The sequence below is a fragment of the Rhincodon typus genome, chromosome 3 (genome assembly GCF_021869965.1).
Source record: "Rhincodon typus isolate 14 chromosome 3, sRhiTyp1.1, whole genome shotgun sequence".
NCBI lineage: Eukaryota > Metazoa > Chordata > Chondrichthyes > Orectolobiformes > Rhincodontidae > Rhincodon > Rhincodon typus.
The window spans coordinates 128,525,046-128,548,597 of NC_063334.1; the positions used below are offsets into that span (position 1 = coordinate 128,525,046).

Genomic DNA, 23,552 nt, shown 5'->3' on the forward strand with positions numbered 1-23,552 from the left:
CCACACTGCCAAGAATCTTTCCATTAACCCTGTATTCTGCTTTCAAGATTGTCCTTCCAAAATGAATCATCTCACACTTTTCAGGGTTAAACTCCACCTGCCACTTCTCAGCCCAGCTTTGCATCCTATCAATGTCCCTTTGTAATTTAGAACAGCCCTCCGCACTATCCACAACTTGACCCACCTTCGTATCGTCCGCGAACTTACTGATCCACGCTTCCACTCCTACATCCAAATCATTTACAAAAATCACAAATAGAAGAGGACGCAGAACAGATCCTTGTGGTACACCACGCGTAACTGAGCACCATGTTGAATATTTTCCGTCCACTACCATCCTTTGTCTTCTAAGGGCCAGCCAATTCTGAATCCAATCTGCCACATTAAAGGGTCAGCCAATTCTGAATCCAATCTGCCACATTTCCCCCTATCCCATGCCTCCTTACTTTCTGCATGAGCCTACCATAGCGAACCTTATCAAATGCCTTACTTAAATCCATGTATACCACATCCACTGCTGTACCTTCATCCATGTGTTTGGTCACCTCTTCAAAGAATTCAGTAAGCTTTGTGAGGCATGATCTACCCCTCACAAATCCATGCTGACTATCACAAATCAAACTGTGCCTTTCCAAGTGATCATAAATCCTACCTCTCAGAGCCCTTTCCAATAATTTGCCCACCACTGACGTAAGACTAACTGGCCTGTAATTTCCAGGGTTATCCCTATTCCCTTTTTTGAACAAGGGAATGACGTTTGCCTCTCTCCAATCTTCCGGCACTATACCTGTGAACAGTGAGGATGAAAAGATCATCGCCAAAGGCCCTGCGATCTCTTTCCTCCTTCCCATAGAATCCTTGGATAAATCCCATCAGGCCCGGGGGACTTATCTATCTTCAAGTTCCTCAAAATTCCCAGTACATCTTCCTTACTGACATCCACCTCCTCTAGCCTAATGGCCTGTTTTACACTGTCCTCCTCTACAACTAGGTCCCTCTCAGTTGTGAATACCGAAGAAAAGTATTCATTCAGGGCCTCTCTTATCTCTTTCGGCTCCATGCACAAATTTCCTTTACAACCTTTGATCGGCCCTACCCTTTCTCTGGTCATTCTCTTATTCCTCACGTACATGTAAAAAGCCTTGGAGTTTTCCTTGATCCTGTCTGCCAAGGTTTTCTCATGCCCCCTTATAGCTCTCCTAAGCCCTTTCTTTAGCTCCTTCCTGCATAACTTGTATCCCCCCAGAACCTTTTCCGTTCCTTGTTTCCTAAACCTTATATGAGCATCCTTCTTCCTCTTAACCAGTCGTTCGAACTCTCTTGAGAACCAAGGCTCCCTCACTCGACTGCATCTTCCCTGCCTGCCAGGGACAAACATATCGATCACGCACAATATGCATTCCTTAAACAATCTCCACATTTCTGTAGTGCTCTTCCCTGACAGCATCTGTTCCCATTTTATGTTACCCAGTTCTTGCCTAACAGAATTATAATTACCCTTCCCCCAATTATAAACCTTACCCTGCTGTATGTGCCTATCCTTTTCCATGACTATTGTAAAAGCAACAGAGTTATGATCACTACCGTCAAAATGCTCTCCTACCAACAGGTCTGACACTTGGCCTGGTTCATTGTCAAGCACCAAATCCAAAGTGGCCTCTCCTCGTGTTGGTCTATCTACATACTGTGTCAGGAATCTTTCCTGAATGCACTGGACAAAATCCGTTCCACCTAAACCGTTACAACTAAAAAGTTTCCAATCAATATTTGGAAAGTTGAAGTCACCCATGACTACAACCCTGTGACGTCTGCACCTGTCCAGTATCTGCCTCTCAATCCGCTCCTCCACTTCTCTGCAACTATTAGGGGGTCTGTAAAAACCTCAACTCAAACTGACTCTGTAGACATATGGATTGCAGTGTGTGGGGAACACTCAAAAATCAGATAACATGGGTGCAGCACAAACTGAATGCACAGCCCAGAGCAACCAGACAGTGGGCAATGCTCACTGATAGTGGGCTGCCTTCTCGAGTCACACTTAGGTCTGACAAGGTGAGGACATCAGATTTCCTGTTCTAAAGAACATCAATGAACCTGATGGGCTTTTAAAACAATCAACAGTTGTGTCATGGTCAACATAAGACTGGTAAATTCCACACACACTGCAGCGTGATGGACATCATGCACTGACCGTACAACGGAAGTTGAACACTGTCTGCACAGTGCAGGATGTTGCACTCTGAGCGTAGAATGGTGTCCCTCACTGACTGAGAGGTTTGGAGTTGGTGCTAAATTCACTCCTGCTACCCATTGATCTTACCTTGCATTTCCTAGAGTTCCAGATCCAAATTGGGAGTTTCTATCAAGGAATTCCCGCAATCCATTGAGTTCAAGCAGAATGCTCGCCAGACATTTCGCAGCAACACTGCTCTCAAACTGCAGGAAATCATGGATGAACCAGCATCAGCAAATTGCAAAATCAGTCCATCAAACACACCGTGACAGTTTGCAACACCGAAGAGATGGGCTCACGTGAGCCCTGGCCATAGGACAGAGATTCACCGGTTAGTGGACAGTGGCTTGGTCAATGAACAAAGGATTTTTGTCTACCACAAGTCACCAGACTGGGGTTTCAAAACCACAATCACTGAGGGAGCATCAGCTTTACTGGATGCCAGGGATTTTGCTGGGGTCAAAAGTCAGCTTTTACCAGGGAGTGGGGGAGGTGTACATATGAACATATAAAACAGATTCAGGAGCAGACCATTCAGCCCCTTAATCCTGTCCTGCCGTTACATAAAATCATGGCCAATGCTTGTTTTGATTTCTACATTCCCATCTATCCCAATAACCCTTAATTGCCTGCCTAACAATCTATCCTTCACCATTTTACAAATATTTAATAATCACATCTCCACCATCTGGGGCAGACTTACAAAGTCGCACAACCCTCTTCAGAGAAAGAGTTTCTCCACATCTCTGTCCTGAAAGGGTAACCCATAATTTTAAAGCAGGACCCCTCTAATTCTGTACTAACCCACAACAGGAAACATCCTTTCCACATTCAACTTGTCAAGACCATTCAGGATCTAATACTCTTCAGTCAAGTCACTCCTCTTTCTACTAAACTCTAGTGAGAACAGACCCAGTCTGTCCAACATATCCTCATAAGGCAACCAGGTATCAAACTATGACTAAAAGATGTAAGTGTAAAAGTAGGCCATTCAGCCCATCAAGTTTACGCCACCATTCAATGAGATCATGAATGATCTGATATTCCACAATGTCATTTACCTGCCTTTCCCCTAAAACACTGGATTCCCTTACTGTTTAAAAATCTATCTCAGCCTTGAATATATTTAATGACGCACCTTTCATGCCTGTGCAGTAAGAAATTCCACATATTCAAGACTCTTTTAGCCAAGAAATTACTCCATATCTCTGCCTTAAGTCTGCGAACTCTTACAGTAAGATTATGATCCTGGATTCTCCCACAAAGGGGAACAACCTTTCTGCATCTATCCTGTCAAGCGTCCTAAGAATGTTGTATGTTTCAATAAGGTCACCTCTCACTCTTCTGCTATTATACTACCTCTGCTATGAAAAAAAACATATGCAGTTGCAACGATGGGACTGAAGTGGGCGATGACAAGTGAGTTTGTGGACAACACGAAGATTGGCCAGATGGCTGACAATTAGGAAGGAGGTCTTGGATTACTGGAGGATACAGATGGACAGATTAATTGGGTGGTTAAGGCAGCATATAGGACTCTTGCCTTTATCAGATGAAACATAGATAGTAACAGCAGTGAGGTCATGTTGGAGCTGTACAAGACTTTGATTGGGCCACAGCTGGAGTATGGTGTGCAGTTCTGGTTACTGCACTCTTGCGGATACGATTGCACTGGAGGGGCTGCAAAGTAAATTCACCAGGATGTTACCTGGGAGAGAGCATTTCAACTATGAATTTAGGCTGGATAAGCTGGGGTTGTTTTCTTTGGAGCAGAAGAACTTTGGAAGTTCCAGGATTTAGATGCTTTACAAGAAATAGGGAGGATGGTAAAAGAGGCAGGGGGAGTGGCATTGCTAGTCAGGGCTAGTAGAGCAGCTAATGAAAGACAGTTCGAGAATGATATGTCTACAGAGTCAGTTTGGGTTGAGGTCAGGAACATGAAAGGAGCAGTCACTTTGTTGGGGGTTTTTTACACACCCCCTAATAGTTGCAGAGAAGTGGAGGAGCGGATTAGGAGGCAGATAATGGAAAGGTGCAGAAGTCACAGGGTTGTAGTCATGGGTGACTTCAACTTTCCAAATATTGATTGGAAACATTTTAGTTGTAATAGTTTAGATGGAGCAGATTATGTTCAGTGCGTTCAGGAAAGATTCCTGACACAGTATGTAGATAGACCAACACGAGGAGAGGCCACTTTGGATTTGGTGCTCGGCAATGAACCGGGCAAATTAATGGAAAGGGCTCTGAGAGATAGGATTTATGATCACTTGGATAGGCACAGTTTGATTCATGATGGTCAGCATGGATTTTGTGAGGGGTAGATCATGCCTCACAAACCTTATTGAATTCTTTGAAGGGGTGACCAAACACGTGGATGAAGGTACAGCAGTGGATGTGGTATACATGGATTTAAGTAAGGCGTTTGATAAGGTTCCCCATGGTAGGCTCATGCAGAAAGTAAGGAGGCATGGGATAGGGGGAAATGTGGCAGATTGGATTCAGAATTGGCTGACCCTTAGAAGACAAAGTGTGGTAGTGGACGGAAAATATTCAACATGGCACTCGGTTACGAGTGGTGTACCACAAGGATCTGTTCTGGGTCCTCTTCTATTTGCGATTTTTGTAAATGATTTGGATGTAGGACTGGAAGGGTGGATCAGTAAGTTCGCGGACGATATGAAGGTGGGTCGAGTTGTGGATAGTGCGGAGGGCTGTTCTAGGTTACAAAGGGACACCGATAGGATGCAGAGCTGGGCTGAGAAGTGGCAGATGGTGTCGAACCCCGAAAAGTGTGAGATGATTCATTTTGGAAGAACAAACTTGAAAGCAGAATACAGGGTTAACGGAAAGATTCTTGGCAGTGTGGAGGAGCAGAGGGATCTTGGGGTTCATGTCCACAGTTCCCGGAAAGCCACCACCCAGGTGGATAGAGTTGTTAAGAAGGCGTATGGTGCGTTAGCTTTCATTAATGGAGGGATTGAGTTCAAGAGCCGTGAAGTTATGCTCCAGTGATACAAAAGCCTGGTTCGGCCATATCCGGAGTATTGTGTCCAGCTCTGATCGCCTCATTCCAGGAAAGATGTGGAAGCGTTGGAAAAGGTCCACAGATTTACCAGGGTGTTGCCTGGAATGGAGGGAAGGTCAGACGAGGAAAGGTTGAGAGAGCTAGGGCTTTTCTCTTTAGAACGACGAAGGATGAGAGATGACTTGATAGAGGTGTACAAAATGATCAGAATATAGATAGAGTGGACAGGCAGAGACATTTTCCTAGGGTGGAGGTAGCTATTACGAGGGGGCATAGTTTTAAAGTGAGTGGACGTAGATATATAGGGGAGACGTCAGAGGTAGGTTCTTTACTCAGAGAGTGGTAGGGGCGTGTAATGCATTGCCGGAGAGGGTAATGGAGTCGGCTGCATTCGGGGCATTTAAGCGGCTATTAGATAGGCATATGGATGATAGTATAAGGTAGGGGTGGAGGTTAGATAGACCTTAGGTTTAGGGTAAAAGTTCGGCACAACATCGTGGGCCAAAGGGCCTGTACTGTGCTGTATTGTTCTAAGAGGTTGAGTGGGGACCTGATAGAGGTGAGGCGCAAAGAAGATTATGAGAGGCATGGGCAGGATGGAAAGAAAGCTGCTGAATCCCTTATTTGGAGGGTCAGTAACAAGCGGTTATAATTTTAAGGTGAAAGGCAGGAGGTTTAGATGGGAGAGATAGTAGGAACTGCAGATGCTGGAGAATCTGAGATAACAAGGTGTAGAGCTGGATGAACACAGCAGGCCAAGCAGCAACAGTGGAGCAGGACAGCTGACGTTTCGGGCCTAGACCCTTCTTCAGAAAATGAAGATTTAGATGGGACTTGCTTCGACAACAAAACAGGTTTCAAAGCAAAGTCAAACAGAATTGTGGGCAACAGTACATCCTGATCTGACGACGTCAATGCACTCAACACCGCTTTGAACAGAAGGTCAGTGAAATGATGTTTCCTATCCAAACAGCCTCAGATGCACCTGTACCCGCAGTCACCGCCGCAGACATTGGATTGGTGTTTTTGACAGTGGCCCAGATGTTGTCCCCAGCCAGCACTCAGATCCTGTGTGGACCAGCTGGCAGGAGTTTTCACAGGCATCTTTAATCTCTCCTTACTATGACCTGAAGTCCCCATCTGCTTCACGACGACCACAATTATCTTGGTGTCAAAGAAAAATCATGAAGCGTGCCTTAATGACTACTGCCTGGTGGTTCTGACCTCCATAATTATGAAGTGCTTTGAGAGGTGAGTCAAGGCCACATGAATTCCATCCTACCAAACTGTCTTGATCCTTTGTAATTTGCCTACCGGTGCAACAGGTCCACAGCAGATGCCATCTCCCTGGCCCTATACTCATTCCTGGACCATCTCGATAACAAGGATGCTGCCTGTATTGAAGGGTATGACATATAAAGAGAGGCTAGTAAAACTTGTTTCATTGTTTTCTCTTGAGCAACGCAGGCTAGGGGGAGACTTGATAGATGTCTATAAAATTATGAGATGCATAGATAGGGTTGACAGTCAGAAACATTTTTCCAGAGTTGAAATGTTTAATACTAGGGGGCATGCATTTCAGGTTAGAGGGTGAAAGTTCAAAGAAGACGTGAGGGGCAAGCCTTTTGTTTTAATACACAGTGGTCGGAGTCAGAAGCACACTGCCAGGGGTGGTGGTGAAGGGAGATATGATAGGGATTTTTAAGGAACTTTTAGATAAGCACATGAATATGCAAGGAATGGAGGAATATGGACCAATGGCAGGCAGAAGGGATTAGTTTCATTTGGCATCATGTCTGGCAGAAGATCATCAGCCAAAGGGCCTGTTCCTGTGCTGTACAGTTCTATATTCTGAGGATACTTACATCGGGCTCCTACTTATTGACTATACTTCCACCTTCAACACCATAATTTCAAATAAATTCATCTCTAAACTGAGAGACCTAGGTCTTGGCTCCACCTCCATAATTGGATCCTCGACTTCCTGATACATAGGCAGCAATCAGTAAGGATAAGCGACAACAGCTTCTCTTTTATAATCCTCAAGACTGGAGCCCCACAAGACTGTGCACTTAGCCCCCTACTATACTCCTTACACACTCACGACTGTGTGGCCAAATTCTGCCCCAACTCCATTTACAAGTCTGCTGATGACACAACCACTTCAGGTCAGGTCTCAAACAAGACAAGACAGAGCACAAGAAAGAGATTGAAAGAGATTTAAGGACATGGTGTAAAGAAAACAAGCTCTCCATCTACATCAGCAAAATGAAGAAGCCTGTCATTGACTTCAGAATGTGGAGTGGAGGGCACGCTCCTGTCTTCATCAGTAGTGCTCAGGTGGAGATGATTGACAGCATCAAGTTCCTGGGAGTGGTGATCACCGAAAATCTGTCCTGGTCCACCCATGTCAACGTGATGATCAAGAAAGAACAAACGTCTCTACTTCCTTAGGAGGCTAAGGAAATTTGGTATGTTCACAAGGAATTGTACCAATTTTTATAGATGCACCATAAAAAGCATGCTATCTGGATACATCATAGCGTGGTTTGGCAACTGTTCTTCCCAAGACCACAAGAAACTACAGAATCCCAACCATCTTCAGCTGCTTCATTAATGACCTTCCCTCCATCATAAGGTCAGAAGTGGGGATGTTCACCAATGATTGCACAATGTTCAGCACCATTCATGACTCCTCAGATACTGAAGCAGTCCATGTTCAAATGCACAAGATGTGGACAATATCCAGGCTTTGGTTGACAAGTGGCAAGTGACATTCATGCCACACAAATGCCAGACTATGACCATTACCAATAACAGACAATCTAACCACCGTTCCGACATTCAATAGTGTTACCATCACTGAATCCTGGGTGTTATCATTGACCAGAAATTCAACTGGACTCACCACATTAACACAGTGGCTACCAGAGCAGGCCAGAAGCTAGGAATACTGCGGTGAGTAACTCACCTCCCGACTCCTCAAAGCCTGCCCACCATCTACAAGGCAGAAGTCAGGAGTGTGATGGAATACTCCCCACTTGCCTGGATGAGTGCAGCCCCAACAACATTCAAGAAGCTTGACATCATCCAGGACAAAGCAGCGCACTTGATTGGCTCTACATCCACAAACATCCACTCCTTCCACCACCGACACTCAGTAGCAGCAGTGTGTACTATGTACAAGATGCACTGCAGAAATTCACCAAAGATCCTCAGACAGCACCTTCCAAACCCACAACCACTTCCATCTAGAAGGACAAGAGCATCAGACATACGGGAACACACCACTTCCAAGTTCCCCTCCAAGTCACTCACCATCCTGACTTGGAAAGAAATCGCTGTTCCTTCACTGTCACTGGGTCAAAGTCCTGGAATTCCTTCCCTAATAGCATTGTGGGTCAACCCACAGCAGGAGGACTGCAGCACTTCAAGAAGGCAACTCACCACCACCTTCTCAAGGGCAACGACGGACGGACAAGAAATGCTGGCCAACCAGCGATGCCCACATCCCACAAATGAATAGAAAAAAAAGTCATGAACACAGCCCAGTCAATCACGCAAACCAGCCTTCCAACCAAGGACTCCATCTGTACCTCCCGCTGCCTTGGGAATGCAATCAACGTAAGCAAAGACCCCTCCTTCTCTGGTTCTACCCTCTTCCATCAGGCAGAAGATTTACAAGTTTGAATACATGTACAAGCAGATTCTAGAACAGCTTCTTCCCTGCTGCTATCAGACTTTTGAACTGACCTCTTAAATGTTAATTCTGAGCTCTCTCTCTGCACCTTCTCTGTGGCTGTAACACCGAATACTGCACTCTGTTCTGCTACTCTTTTGCACTTTGTATGACACAATTTGCTCATAAAGCACACAAAAAAACACTTTTCACTGTATCTCATGAGGAGGTGACGACCTAGTGATATTGTCGCTGGATTGTTAACTCAGAGAGCAAGATAATGTTCTGAGGACCCGGGTTCGAATCCCGGCACGGCAGATGGTGGAATTTGAATTCAACAAATATCTGAACAAAGAACAAAGAAAATTACAGCACAGGAACAGGCCCTTCGGCCCTCCAAGCCTGCGCCAATCCAGATCCTCTATCTAAACCTGTCGCCTATTTTCCAAGAATCTGTATCCCTCTGCTCCCTGTCCATTCATGTATCTATCTAGATACATCTTAAATGACACTATCGTGCCCACCTCTACCACCTCCGCTGACAACGCGTTCCAGGCACTCACCACCCTCTGCGTAAAGAACTTTCCACGCATATCTCCCTTAAACTTTTCCCCTCTCACCTTGAAATCGTGACCCCTACTAATTGAGTCCCCCACTCTGGGGAAAAAGCTTCTTGCTATCCACCCTGTCTATACCTCTCATGATTTTGTAGACCTCAATCAGGTCCCCCCTCAACCTCTGTCTTTCTAATGTAAATAATCCTAATTTATTCAACCTCTCTTCATAGCTAGCGCCCTCCATACCAGGCAACATCCTGGTGAATATCCTCTGCACCGTCTCCAAAGCATCCACATCCTTTTGGTGATGTGGCGACCAGAAATGTACGCAGTATTCCAAATGTGATCGAACCAAAGTCCTATACAACTGTAACATGACCTGCCAACTCTTGTACTCAATACCCCGTCCGATGAATGAAAGCATGCCGTAGGCCTTCTTGACCACTCTATCCACCTGCGTTGCCACCTTCAGGGTACAATGGACCTGAATGCCCAGATCTCTCTGTGCATCAATTCTCTGTGCATCAGTGGTGGGGAAGCTGCTGGAGAAGATACATTTGGAAGAAAATGGGCTTACTAGTGATAGAGAGCATGGTTTTGTGCAGGGAAGGTCATGTCTTACCAACTTGATAGAATTCTTTGAGGAAGTGACAAAGTTGATAGATGAGGGAAGGGCTGTAGATGCCATATACATGGACTTCAGTAAGGCATTTGATAAGGTTCCCCATGGTAGGCTGATAGAGAAAGTGAAGTCGCATGGGGTCCAGGGTGTACTAGCTAGATGGATAGAGAACTGGCTGGGCAACAGGAGACAGAGTTGTAGTGGAAGGGAGTTTCTCAAAATGGAGAACTGTGACCAGTGGTGTTCCACAGGGATCCATGTTGGGACCACTGTTGTTTGTGATATACATAAATGATCTGGAGGAAGGTATAGATGGTCCGATTAGCAAGTTTGCAGGCTTTTCTATTTACTGTATAGTTCGCTTTTGAATTGGATCTTCCAAAATGCATCACCTCCCATTTGCCTGGATTGAACTCCATCTGCCATTTCTCCGCCCAACTCTCCAATCTATCTATATTCTGCTGCATTCTCCGACAGTCCCCTTCACTATCTGCTACTCCACCAATCTTAGTGTCAACTGCAAACTTGCTAATCTGGATTATCCTTGTTACCCTTCTTAAACAAGGGGACAACATTAGGGGTTGCTGCAATGTGTTGTGGCTCATTTAAATAGTGTCCTGATGCAGCTCCGTTTGTGGGCGTTGGGGTAGTTGCTAGTGTAATTGAGTATCTGGCCCGTACGTATGGTCTTTTTGTATATGCTAGTCTGGAGTTACCCATTGTTTTTGTGTTCTACCATTATGTACAGGAAGGGTTCTCCTCCTCTTTTGTGAAGTTTATCCCGGTGAGGATGTTGTTTGTGTGTCGGTGGTTTCTTTTAGTTTTGTGTGTTTGGATAATCACAAAAGTGTCATCTGCATATCGGACCCAAAGTCTGGGTTGTGTAGTGGAGCGTGCTGTCTGTTCTAACCTTTGCATTACTGTTTCTGCAATCAGTCCTGATATTGGGGATCCCATATCGGTGTTCCGTTGATTTGTTTATATATGCCGTCGTTGAAGGTGAAGTGGCTGTAAGGCACGGATCTAGTAGTTTCATGGTGGTGTCCTGGGGTGCCTGCCTTCTTAATTCATCCAGTAGTGTGATAATTGTCTCTTTGGCTAGGTTGATGTTTATGAATGTAAATAGTGCTTTTACATCGAAGGATATCGTCTTGTCCTCTTCTATCCTTGTGTCCTCGATGATGTTGAGGAATTCTTGGGAGGAGTGGATGGAGTGGGTATTGTTGTCAGCTAAACATTTCAATTTCTGTTGTAGTTCTTTGACAAGTCTATACGTTGGTGTGCCTGGTAGTGAGACAACGGGTCTGAGGAGGAACCGCCCCCGCCCACCCGCCACCTCGGTTTGTGTACCTTGGCGAGTCCGTAGAAGCGGGGTGTGTTGGATCCCTCTGGCTTCATTTCTTGGTAGCCTGTCTTGCTGATCTCTCCTGAGTTGTGTAATTTCTTCAGGGCCATTGTAAACCAATTGCCTAACTGTGGTGTCAGGTCTGTCGCCACCTGTTGGTAGGTGTCAGAATCTGCAAGTGGTATGTTAGCTTTCTCGATGTATTGGGCTCTATTGAGGATTACTGTCATGCATCCTTTGTCTGCTGGTAAGATTACAATGATCCTGTCTTTCTTGAGTCATCTCTTCTGTGTTAAATGAGTTCCACTTACCTTTTCTTGCTCAGTGTTGGAACTATCGTCTGTCTGATGGTCTGTTGTACTTCTTCCGGGAGTCTGTTGCTCTCGATTCCAGCGCAGCCAGGAAGTCAGTCTTTTTGGCATCTCTGTAGTTATAATTCAGTCCGCATACTAGAACAGTCCTCTCAGTGTCTGTAAGTGGTCGGTCAGAGATGTTTTTAATCAATGATTCTGCGTTGTCCGTGTGGTTGTTGTGGGTGATTTTGGACAGCTTTTCTTGTAGGGCTGTTCTTTTCTTTGTTCTGGTCTTTTGTTGTTGTTTGCTGATGGTTTGCTCCAGTGTGGATGTCCATTCCTGGTTGGTTGCGTTGGAGTACAGAGTTTTTTGGCATGCAATGTCCTGCTTGTATTTGTGGAGGCAGTTGTGGGCATTGTTGATCATAACGCTTATCATTCTGCATTGCTTCTGTTCAGCTGCTTGTCAGACTGGAGGCCTGTGACTAGTGGTGTGTCTCAGGAGTTGGTGCTGGGCCCATTGCTGTTTGTTATCTATATCAATGATTTATTTGGATGTGAATGTACAAGGCATGATTAGAAAGTTTATGGATGATACTAAAGTAGGTGGTTTCATGGACAGTGAGGAAGGTTATCAGAAATTGCAGCAGTATCTTGATCAGCTAGGGAAGTAGGCTGAGAAATGGCGTATGGAGTTTATTAGAGATAAGTGTGAGTGTTGCATTTTGGAACGTCAAATGAAGGTAGGAGTGTCATGGTGAACGGTAGGGCCTTAAGGAGATCAGGTGCACGGTTCTCTGAAAGTGGAGTCACAGGTAGACAGGGCAAGGAGGAAGGCTTTTGACACACGAGCCTTCATCAGTCAGGGCATTGAGTATAGATGTTGGGAAGTTATGTTGCAGTTGTACAGGCTGGACTTGGATTATTGTGTTCAGTTTTGGTCACCTTCCAAAGGAAGGGTGTTATTAAACTGAAAAGAGTGCAGAAGAAACTTACAAGGATGTTGCCAGGACTCAAGGGTCTGAGTCATACGGAGAGGTTGGACAAGCTGGGACTTTTTTCTTTAGAGTGTAGGACACTGAGGGGGGATCTTATCAAAGTGTATAAGATCATGAGAGGCAGGGGTAGGCTGAATGCACTGAGTTGTTTTTCCCAGGTTTGGGGAATCCAGGACTAGAGGGCATCAGTTTAAGGTAAGAGGGGAAAGAATACATGGGAACCTGAGGAGCAAATTTTTTACACAGAGAGCGGTTCGCATATGGAATGAGCTGCCAGTGGAAGTGGTTAAGGTGGGTACATTAACAACATTTAAAAGGCATTTGGACGAATACATGGATAGGAAAGGTTTAGAAGGATATGGGCCAAGTGCAGGGAAATGGGGTTAGCATGAATGGAAATTGGGTTAGCACAAATGGAAATTCTGGTCAGCACGGACCCATTTGGGCTTGAAGGGCCTGTCTCCATGCTGCAGAAAAGAAAACAGATGGGGAAGTGGTCTGAGGATTGGCAAATGCAATTCAATACAGACAAGCGTGAGGTGTTGCACTTTGGAAAGTCAAACCAAGGTAGAATTTATACGGGAAAAGGTACTGTCCTGAGGAGTGTTGTGGAAGAGGGACCTAGGAGTACACGTACACAGTTCATTGAAAGCAGCATCACAGGTAGACAGGGTGGTGAAGAAGGCATTTAGCATGCTGGCCTTTATCAGTCACGGCACCGAGTACAGGAGTTGAGATGTTATGTTTCAGTTCTACAAGACATTGGTGAAGCTGCAATTGGAGTACTGTGTACAGTTTTGGTCACGCAGTTATAGGAAAGACACAGTTAAACTGGCAAGTGTGCAAAGAAGATTTACGACAATGTTGCCAGGACTGATAGGCCGGAGTTAAAGGGAGAGGTTGGCCAGGGTAGGACTTAATTCCTTGGAACGTAGGAGAATGAGGGGTGACCTAATTGAGGTGTATAAAATCATGAGGACCACAGATAGGATGAATGCGTCGAGTCTTTTTCCCAGGGATGGGGAATTGAAAACTAGAGGGCATAGGTTTAAAGTGACAGGGGAAAGATTTAAGGTCGACCGGTGGGGAAAAGTCTTCACACAGAGAGTGTGCGTACATGGAATGGGCTGCCAGAGAAAGTGGTTGAGGCAGGTACAATAGCAACATTTAAAAAATAGTGAAAATGTGAAACAGGCAGATATGCTTGAACAGGTTGATGTTAGGAAGGAGGGTGTGCTGGAAGTTTTGAAAAGCATGAGGACAAATAAGTCCCCTGGGCCAGATGGGATATACCGAAGGTTTCTACGGGAATCGAGGGAAGAGACTGATGCCCCTTTGGCGATGATCTTTGCGTCCTCACTGTCCACTGGAGTTGTACCAGATGATTGAACAGTGGCAAATGTCATTCCCTTGCTCAAGAAAGGGAACAGGGATAATCCTGGGAATTTTGGCCAGTCAGTCTTACTTCTGTGGTGGGCAAATTATTGCAGAGGATTCCGAGAGATAGTACGTATGATTATTTGGAAAAGCATAGTTTGATTAGAAATAGACAGCATGGCTTTGTGAGGGGCAGCTCATGCCTAACAAGCCTTACTGAATTCTTTTGAGGATGTGACAAAACACATTGATGAAGGCAGAGCAGTGGATGTGGTGTATATGGATTTTAGCAAGGCATTCGATTAGGTTCCACATGGTAGGCTCATTCAGAAAGTAAGGAGGCATGGGATTCAGGGAAATTTGGCTATCTGGATACATAACTGGCCTTCCAATAGAAGACACAGGGTAGTACTATATGGAAAGTACTCAGCCTGGAGCTCGGTGACCAGTGGTGTTCCGCAGGGATCTGTTCTGGGACCTCTGCTCTTTGTGAGTTTGCAGATGACATGAAGGTTGGAAGAGTTGTGGACAGCATGGAGGGCTATTGTAGGTTGCAACACAACATTGACAGGATGCAGAGCTGGGCAAAGAAGTGGCAGATGGAATTCAACCCGGAAAAGTGTGAAGTCATTCATTTTGGACGGTCGAATTTGAATGCAGAATACAGGGTTAATGGCAGGATTCTCGGCAGTGTGGAGGAACAGAGGGATCTTGGGGTCCACGTCCATAGATCCCTCAAAGTTGCTACCCAAGTTGATAGGGTTGTAAAGAAGGCATATGGTGTGTTGGCTTTCATTGGCAGGGGAATTGAGTTTAAGAGCCACGAGGTTACGCTGCAGCTCTATAAAACTCTGGTTAGACCACACTTGGAATATTGTCTTCAGTTCTGGTCGCCTCATTATAGGAAATATGTGGAAGCTTTAGAGAGGGTGCAAAGGAGATTTACCAGGATGCTGCCTGGGCTAGAGGGCAGTTCTTATCAGGAAAGGTTGAGGGAGCTAGGGCTTTTTTCATTGACGCAAAGAAGGACGAGAGGTGACTTGATAGAGGTGTACAAGATGATGAGAGGCATAGATAGAGTGGATAGTCAGAGACTTTTTCCCTGGGCGGAAATGACTATTATGAGGGGGCATAATTTTAAGGTGTTTGGAGGAAGGTATAGGGGAGATGTCAGAGGTAGGTTCTCTACACAGCGAGTGGTGGGTGTGTGGAATGCTGGCAGTGGTAGTAGAATCAGATACTTTAGAGACCTTTAAGTGACTCTTGGATAGGCACATGGAGGATAGTAAAATGTAGGGTATGCAGGGTAGATTGATCTTAGTAGGATAATAGGTCGGCACAACATCATGGGCCAAAGGGCCTGTATTATGCTGTCCTGTTCTATGTTCTAACTTGTCCAGTGTCCAGGGGTGTGCAGGCTATGTGGATTAGCCAGGGATAGGGTAGGGAGTGGATCTGGTGGAATTCTGTTCGGTGTGGACTTGATGGGCCGAATGGCCTGCTTCCACACTCTAGGGATTCTACTTAACCGCAGAACACCGGGAAACTAGGAGAGGATTAGACAGTCAGCATGGATTTACTAAAAGGAAATCGTACTTGATAAATCCAATGGAATTTTTGTATGGTGTAATGAGTAAAGTTGACAAGGGGGGTGGTGCTGCGGTGATGTAGTTTACTTGGATTTTTAGAAGGCTTTTGATAAAGACCCACATAAGAGATTAACATGTACAATTGAAGTAAATGGGATTGAGCATGGTGTACTAACATGCAGAGAACTGATTTTTCATTTCTTCATTCATTCACGAATGATCGTGTCACTCATCCCTATTATTACCCGTCTCTAATTGCCCAGAGGACAGTCAGCCAGAGGTAGGGATGGCAGCTTCCTTTCCTAAAGGACATTAGTGAACCAGGTGGGCTTTTCTGAAAAATCAACAATTCATGGTCATCATTAGACTTAATTCCACTTTTTCCCCATTTGGATTCAAACCCGGGTTCCCAGAACATTACGTCTGTTAATGCAGAGACCCAGACAATGATACTGCTGGGCCATCATCTCCCCTATTGGCAGACACGTAGGAACGAACAGATGACATAAAGCTGGGTGGGAGGGTGAACTCAGTGGAGGATGCAGAGATGCTTCAGGGTGATTTGGACAAGTTAAGTGAAGGCGGCAAATGCAAGGCAGATAAAGTATAGTGTGAATAAACATGAGATTATCCGCTTTGGTAGAAAAAACAAGGCAGCAGATTATGATCTGAGTGGTAATTGATTGGGAAAGGTGGGGTGTGCAATGACACCTGTGTATGCCCGTAAAGCAGTCGCTGAAATTAACTATATAGGCGCAGCAGGCAGTGAAGGAGGCAAATGGTATTTTACCCTTCACAGCAAGTGAATTCTAGTACAGGAGAAGGAATGTCATGTGTTGATTGAACAGGGCACTGGTGAGATCACACTTTTTTTAAAATTCACTCATGGGATGTGGGTGTCATTTGCTGGTCAGCATTTGTTGCCCATCCCTTGTTGCCCTTGAAAAGGTGGCGGTGAGTTACATTCTTGAACTGACGCAGTCCATATAATCTAGGTTACCCACATGCCCTTATGGAGGGAATTCCATGATTTTGACACAGCAAAAGTGAAGGAACAGCAATATATTTCAGGATGATGAGTGGTTTGGAGGGGTACTTGCAGGTGATGGCATTCCCATTTATCTGCTGTCTTTGTTCTTCTACATGGAAATGGTCATGGTTTTGGAAGGAGCTGTCTAAGGATCTTTCGTGAATTTCTGCAATGCATCTTGGACTTAGCTCACACTGCTGTTATTGAGCGTCAGGGGTGGAGGGAGTGGATGCTTGTGGATGTGGTGCCAATCAAGCAGACTGCTTTGTCTTGGGTGACGTCAAGCTTCTTGAATGTTGTTTGAGATGCACCCAGCCAGGCAAGTGGACAATATTCCATCACATGCCTGACTTGTACCTTACAGCTTGTGGACAGGCTTTGGGGAGTGAGGACGTGAGTGGCTCGCCACAGTATTCCTAGCATCTGACCTGCTCTCGTGTTTATGTGGCAAATCCAGTTGAGTTTCTGGTCAACGGTAACCCCAAAGATGTTGATGGTGGGGAATTCAGTGGTGATTACATCATTGACGTCAAGTGATTCGTTCAACTGTCTTCTATTGGAGACGGTCGTTGTCCAGCATTTGTGTGGTGTGAATGTTACTTGTCAGTCCAAGTCTGATTATTGTCCAGAACATGTGTATTTGACTTCTTCAGTATCTGAGGTGTCGCAGATGGTGCTAAACATTGTGCAATCATATGCGAACATTCTCACTTTTGACTTATGATGGAGGGAGGTCATTGATGAATCAGCTGATGATGATTGCACCTAGGACACGATCCTGAGGATCTCATGCAGAGATGTATGGGAGCTGAGATGACTGACCTCCAACAGCCATGACCATCTTTCTATGTGCCCATTATGAATCCAAACAGCAGAGCTTATCCCCAAATACCCATCGATTCCAATTTTGGCCAGGTTGCTTGATGTCACATTCGGTCAAATATGATCTTGATTTCATGAGGTATCACTCACATCACCTCTGGAATTCATATCTTTTGTCCATGTTTGAACCAAGGCAGCAATGAGTTCAGGAGCTGAATGACCCTGGCAGAACCCAAATTGGGCACCAATTAGCATGTTATGGCTCAGCGGGTGCTGCTTGATAGCACTATTAATGACACCTTCCGTCACTTTACTGATGATTGTAAGTAGGCCGATGGGGCAGTAATTGGCTGGATTGGATTTGTCCTGCTCTGCGTGTGCAAGACATACCTTGTCAATTTTCCCCATTGTCAGGTAAATGCCAGTGTTGTACATGTTCTGGAAGAGCATTACTAGAGGAATGGCAAGTTCTGGAGTATAAGTCTTTCTGTACCATTGCTGGAATGTTGTCAGGGTCCACAGCCTTTGCTGCATCCAGTGCCTCCAACCCTTTTTTGATATCACATGGAGTGAATCAAATTGGCTGAAGACTGATATCTGTAATGCTGGGGAGGACTGGAGGAGGCCAAGTTGGATCATCCACTCGGCACTTCTGGCTTAACAGTGATGCAAATCACAGAGTCATAGAGTCCTACAGGCCTACAGCATGGAGACAGGCCCTTAGGCCAAAACTGATCTGTGCCGACCAAACGTTCACCGACGTTAACCTCATTTCCCTGCACTTGGCCCATATCCTTCTAAAACTTTCCTATCCATGTATTCGTCCAAATGCCTTTTAAATGTTGTTAATGTACCTGCCACAACCACTTCCACTGGCAGCTCATTCCATATGCGTACCACCCTCTGTGTAAAAAAAAGTTGCCCGTCAAGTTTCCATGTATTCTTTCCCCTTCTTCCCCTCTGCCACCCAGGTGGATAGAGTTGTTAAGAAGGCGTATGGTGTGTTAGCTTTCATTAATAGAGGGACTGAGTTCAAGAGCTGTGAAGTTATGCTCCAGCTATACAAAACCCTGGTTTGGCCACATCTGGAGAATTGTGTCCAGTTCTGGTCGCCTCATTACAGGAAAGATGTGGAGGCGTTGAAAAAGGTGCAGAGGAGATTTACCAGGATGTTGCCTGCAATGGAGGGAAGGTCTTACACGAAAAGTTTGAGAGAGCGAGGGCTTTTCTCTTTAGAATGACGAAGAATGAGAGATGACTTGATAGAGGTGTACAAAATGATCAGAGGTATAGATAGAGTGGACAGCCAGAGACTTTTTCCCAGAGTGGAGGTAGCTATTACGAGGGGTCATAGTTTTAAAGTGAGTGGAGGTAGATACAGGGGAGATGTCAGAGGTAGGTTCTTTACTCAGAAAGTGGTAGGGGCATGGAATGCATTGCCGGAGAGGGTAGTGGAGTCGGCCTCATTAGGGGCATTTAAGCAGCTATTAGATAGGCATATGGATGATAGTATAAGGCAGGGGTAGAGGTCAGAGAGACCATAGGTTTAGGGTAAAAGTTCGGCACAACATTGTGGGCCGTAGGGCCTGTACTGTGCTGTACTGTTCTATGTTCTACATGATGGACGGAATTCTCAATGTGAAGGCAGGACTTCTGACTGATACCTAAGTACAGTGAAAAGTTTTGTTTTACGAGCAGTACAGGCAGATTATAGCAACCAAGGACATACAAATCATACGGTGCTTAGGCAGATCGAGGAGTACAAGGTTACAGTTGCACAGGAGATGCACAAAGCAAGATCACCATTATCAAAATCATCATTATTTGAAGCTACTTTCCCTCCACAAGTACAGTACATTGATCACTCTTATCAATACAGTCATGGAAAATGCACCTGTAGCTGACAGACTGGTAAGGATGAGGTCAAGTAGGTTTATCTCATCTGTTGGATCCTTCACCTCCTGCCGCAACCTAGCAGCTGTGTCCTTTAGAACCAGACCAGCTTAATCAGTAGTGTTGCTACCAAGCCATTCTGGGTGGTGGACTACGAAATCCCCCAGCTAGAGTACATTTGCAGCCCTGCCACCCTCAGTGCTTCCTCCCAGTGTTGTTCAATACAGAGGCGCACTGATTCATTAGCTGAGGCAGGACAGTACATGGTGATCAGCAGTTGGTTTCCCTGCCCATGTTTAACCTGAAGCCATGAGACCTCAGAGGGTCCAAAGTCCATGTTGAGGACACCCAGGGCAACTCCCTCCTGACTGTATACCACTATGCCATCATCTCTGCTGGGTTTGCCCTGGCAGCAAGACAGGATGTATCTAGGGATGGTGGTGGTGGTCTGGGGCATTGTCTGGAAGGTATGATTCTGGGAGTATGACTGTGTCAGGCTGTTGCTTGACTCTGAGAGATAGCTCTCCCAGTTTTGGCACTAACCCCCAGATGTTAGTGAGGAAAACTTTGCAGGATTGACAGGGTCTTTCCAACAACGGACAATACTTTCACAGTCATCAGTATTATCTTAATTGTAGATTTTTTTCAGATTTTGAATTTGAAGATTTCTTTGACTCTAGATTAGCTAAATTTCAGGATTAATAGCCTAGCAATAATACCACTCAGCCACTGCCTCCCCGGAATAGTGTGTGCAGTTTCGGTTTCCCTATCTGAGGAAGAATGTTCTTGCTATGGAGGGAGCGCAACAAAGGTTTACCAGGCTAATTATTTTAAAAAATTAATTCATGGGATTTATTGCTCACCCCTAATAGCATGGAATGGTAGGACTGACATATCAAGAGAAACTGGATCAGTTAGGGCTATAATAACCGCAGTTTATAGAAATCTATAAAATTCTAGAATTTTATAAAATTTTATGGGTTTCTATGAATTTTATAAAATTTTTATTGAATTAATAAGAACCTATAAAATTCTAACAACACTATAAGAATTAGGAACAGGAGTAGGCCATGTGGCCCCTCAAGCCCACTCCACAATTCAATATTCCTCAAGTCCATTTTCCTGCATATCACTTGATTCCCTTGCTGAACAAGGATCTATCTCAGCCTTAAATATATAAAGGACGCTGGCCCCACAGCTTTCTGTGGAAGGAGTTCCAAAGATTCTCAACCCACTACAAGAAGAAATTCCTCCTCATCTCAGTCTTAATTTGGTGCCCCTTAATTCTGAGACTGTTCTCTGGTCCTAGACTGTCCAATGAAGGCAAACATCCTCATGCATTAACCCTGTCAAGCCCCCTAAGAATACAATGTGTTTTAATTAGATCACCTCTTATTCTTCTCTAGTGAGTAGAGTACCAACCTGTTAACCTTTGCCTAGAAGACAAGCCCTCCAAACCATGAATCATGCTTGTGAATCTTTTCTGAAATGCCTCCAATGTTATGATTTTTTTTCTTCAATAAGGGTTTAAAATTGCTCTCAATACTTGTAAAGTTGCACTAAGGCTTCCCTACTCAAACTCCAACCCCCTGAAACAAGAACACTCTTATTAGCCTTGCTGATGACCTTCTGCACCTATGTGCTTGCTTTCTGTGTTTCACACAGAAGTACTCCCAAGTTCCTTTGTGACAGTTTTCTGTAGTTTTTCTTTCCATTTAAATCATATTGTTCGTTTCTTCTCCCTTCCAAAATGAACAACTTTACATTTTCTCACATTATACTTCATTTGCCAACTTACTACTCACTAGGTTCCCTAATGCCACGTGTGAGGATTTAAAATGAGTGGCAGGGGGCTGGGAAGCAGAGCAGCAGGTTAGCAAGTGGAGGGACTGCGGAGAAGGTAGATGTTAGAACCAGTAAGTCAGAAAGAAAGGGCTGGCAAAGACAGGTAAAGGAACATGATGGGACTGATGGGCTGAAGTGTATTAATTTCAAATCAAGGAGTACAATGGGTAAGGCAAATGAGCTTAAGAGCCTTGATCAATACATGGGACTACGACATTGTGGTCATTGCAGAGATTTAGTTGAGAGAAGGACAGGACTGGCTGTTCAACTCTCCAGGGTTTCATTATTTTAGTTGAGATAGAGAGGAAGGTAAAAGAGATAGAGGAGTTGCATTATTAATCAGGGAGAATGTCTAAGCTGAATTCAGAGAGGACATACTAGAGGGGTCATCCATTGAAGTAATATGGATGGAGCTCACAAATAAGATGGGTACAATCACTCTGATAGGATTATACTATATGGTCTCTCCACACCCCCACCCACCAACAACCACCAAGAGATTGAGTAACAAATATGTAGGCAGATTATGGAAAGATGTAATAATAACAGGGTTGTCATAGTGGGTGATTTTCCCAATATTGACTGGGACTCCCTTACAGCAAGAAGCTTAGAAGGAGCAGAATTTGTTAAGTGCATCCAAGAGGGTTTCTTGAAACAGTATGTGGATAGTCTAACTAAAGGAGGGGCCATACTGGACCCTAATAAACCTGGCCAGATGACTGACCTTACAATGGGAGAGCATTTGGGAAATAGTTTTAAGGTAGCTATTATTAAGGATAAGTCAGCACCTTGCAGGAAGTTACTAGATTGCCAGGCCCCATCAATAGCCACAGGTGAGGTGTGGGAGACTGGAGTTTGGCTAACGTGGTGCCACTATTTAAGAAGGTGGTAAGGAAAAGCTGTTGACCAGTGAGCCTGACATCAGTGGTGGGCAAACTGCTGGAGGGAATCCTGAGGGACACGATTTATATATATTTGGAAAGACAAGGACTGATTAAGGATAGTCAACACGGCTATGTGCGTGGGAAATCGTATCTCACTAACTTGATTGAGTTATTTGAAGAAGTAACAAAGATGATTGATAAGGGCGTGATCTATACGAACTTCAGTGAGGTGTTCAACAAGGTTCTAGACTGGTTAGCAAGGTTAGATCATACAGAATACAGGGAGAATACAAGGAGAGCTATATAGAGAGAGAACTGGCTCGAAGGTAGAACATGGAGGGTGGTGGTGGAGGTTTGCTTTTCAGACTGGAGGCTTGTGACCAGTGTGGCCCACAAGGATCAGTGCTGGGTCTACTGCTTTTCATCATTTATATAAACGATTTGGATGTGAACACAGGAGGAATGGTTAGCGAGTTTGCAGATGATACCAAAATTGGAGATTTAGTGGACAGCAAAGAAGGTTACTTCGGAGTACAATGGGACCTTGATCAGATGAGCCAAAGGGCCAAGGAGTGGAAGATGGAGTTTAATTTAGACAATTGTGAGGTGCGCCATTTTGGGAAGGCAGGTTGGGCAGGACTTACACACTTAATGGTAAGGTCCTGGGAAGTGTTGCTGAACAAAGAAACTTTGGAATGCAGGTTCATAGTTCCTTGAAAGTGGAGTTGCAGGTAGATAGGATAGTGAAGATAGTGTTTGGTATGCTTTTCTTTATTAGTCAGTGCATTGAGTATAGGAGTTGGGAGGTCATGTTGCGGCTGTACAGGACGTTGGACGAGCCACTGTCGGAATACTGTGTGCAGTTCTGGTCTCCCTGCTATAGATAAGACTTTGTGCAACTTTAGAACATAGAACATATAGAACATAGAACATTACAGCGCAGTACAGGCCCTTCGGCCCTCGATGTTGCGCCAACCTGTGAAACCAATCTGAAGCTCATCTAACCTAAACTATTCCATTATCATCCATATGTTTATCCAATGACTATTTAAATGCCCTTAAAGTGGGCGAGTCTGCTATTTTTGCAGGCAGGGCATTCCACGCCCTTACTACTCTCTGAGTAAAGAACCTACCTCTGACATCTGTCCTATATCTATCACCCCTCAATTTAAAGCTATGTCCCCTCGTGCTAGCCATCACCATCCGAGGAAAAAGGCTCCCACTGTCCATCCTATCTAATCCTCTGATCATCTTGTATGTCTCTATCAAGTCACCTCTTAACCTTCTTCTCTCTAACGAAAACAACCTCAAGTCCCTCAGCCTTTCCTCATAAGACCTTCCCTCCATACCAGGCAACATC

General features: G+C 44.8%; 1 protein-coding gene across 1 annotated transcript in view; it reads right to left on the minus strand.

Annotated features, from left to right (window-relative positions):
* Nucleotides 1-23,552, minus strand: part of nup155 (nucleoporin 155) — a 172,217-nt gene that overhangs the window by 76,871 nt on the left and 71,794 nt on the right. Inside the window, exon 12 of the mRNA XM_048594325.1 lies at nucleotides 2,321-2,436. Within this exon, the coding sequence (XP_048450282.1) occupies nucleotides 2,321-2,436 (116 nt within the window). The remainder of the gene's footprint in view (nucleotides 1-2,320; nucleotides 2,437-23,552) is intronic.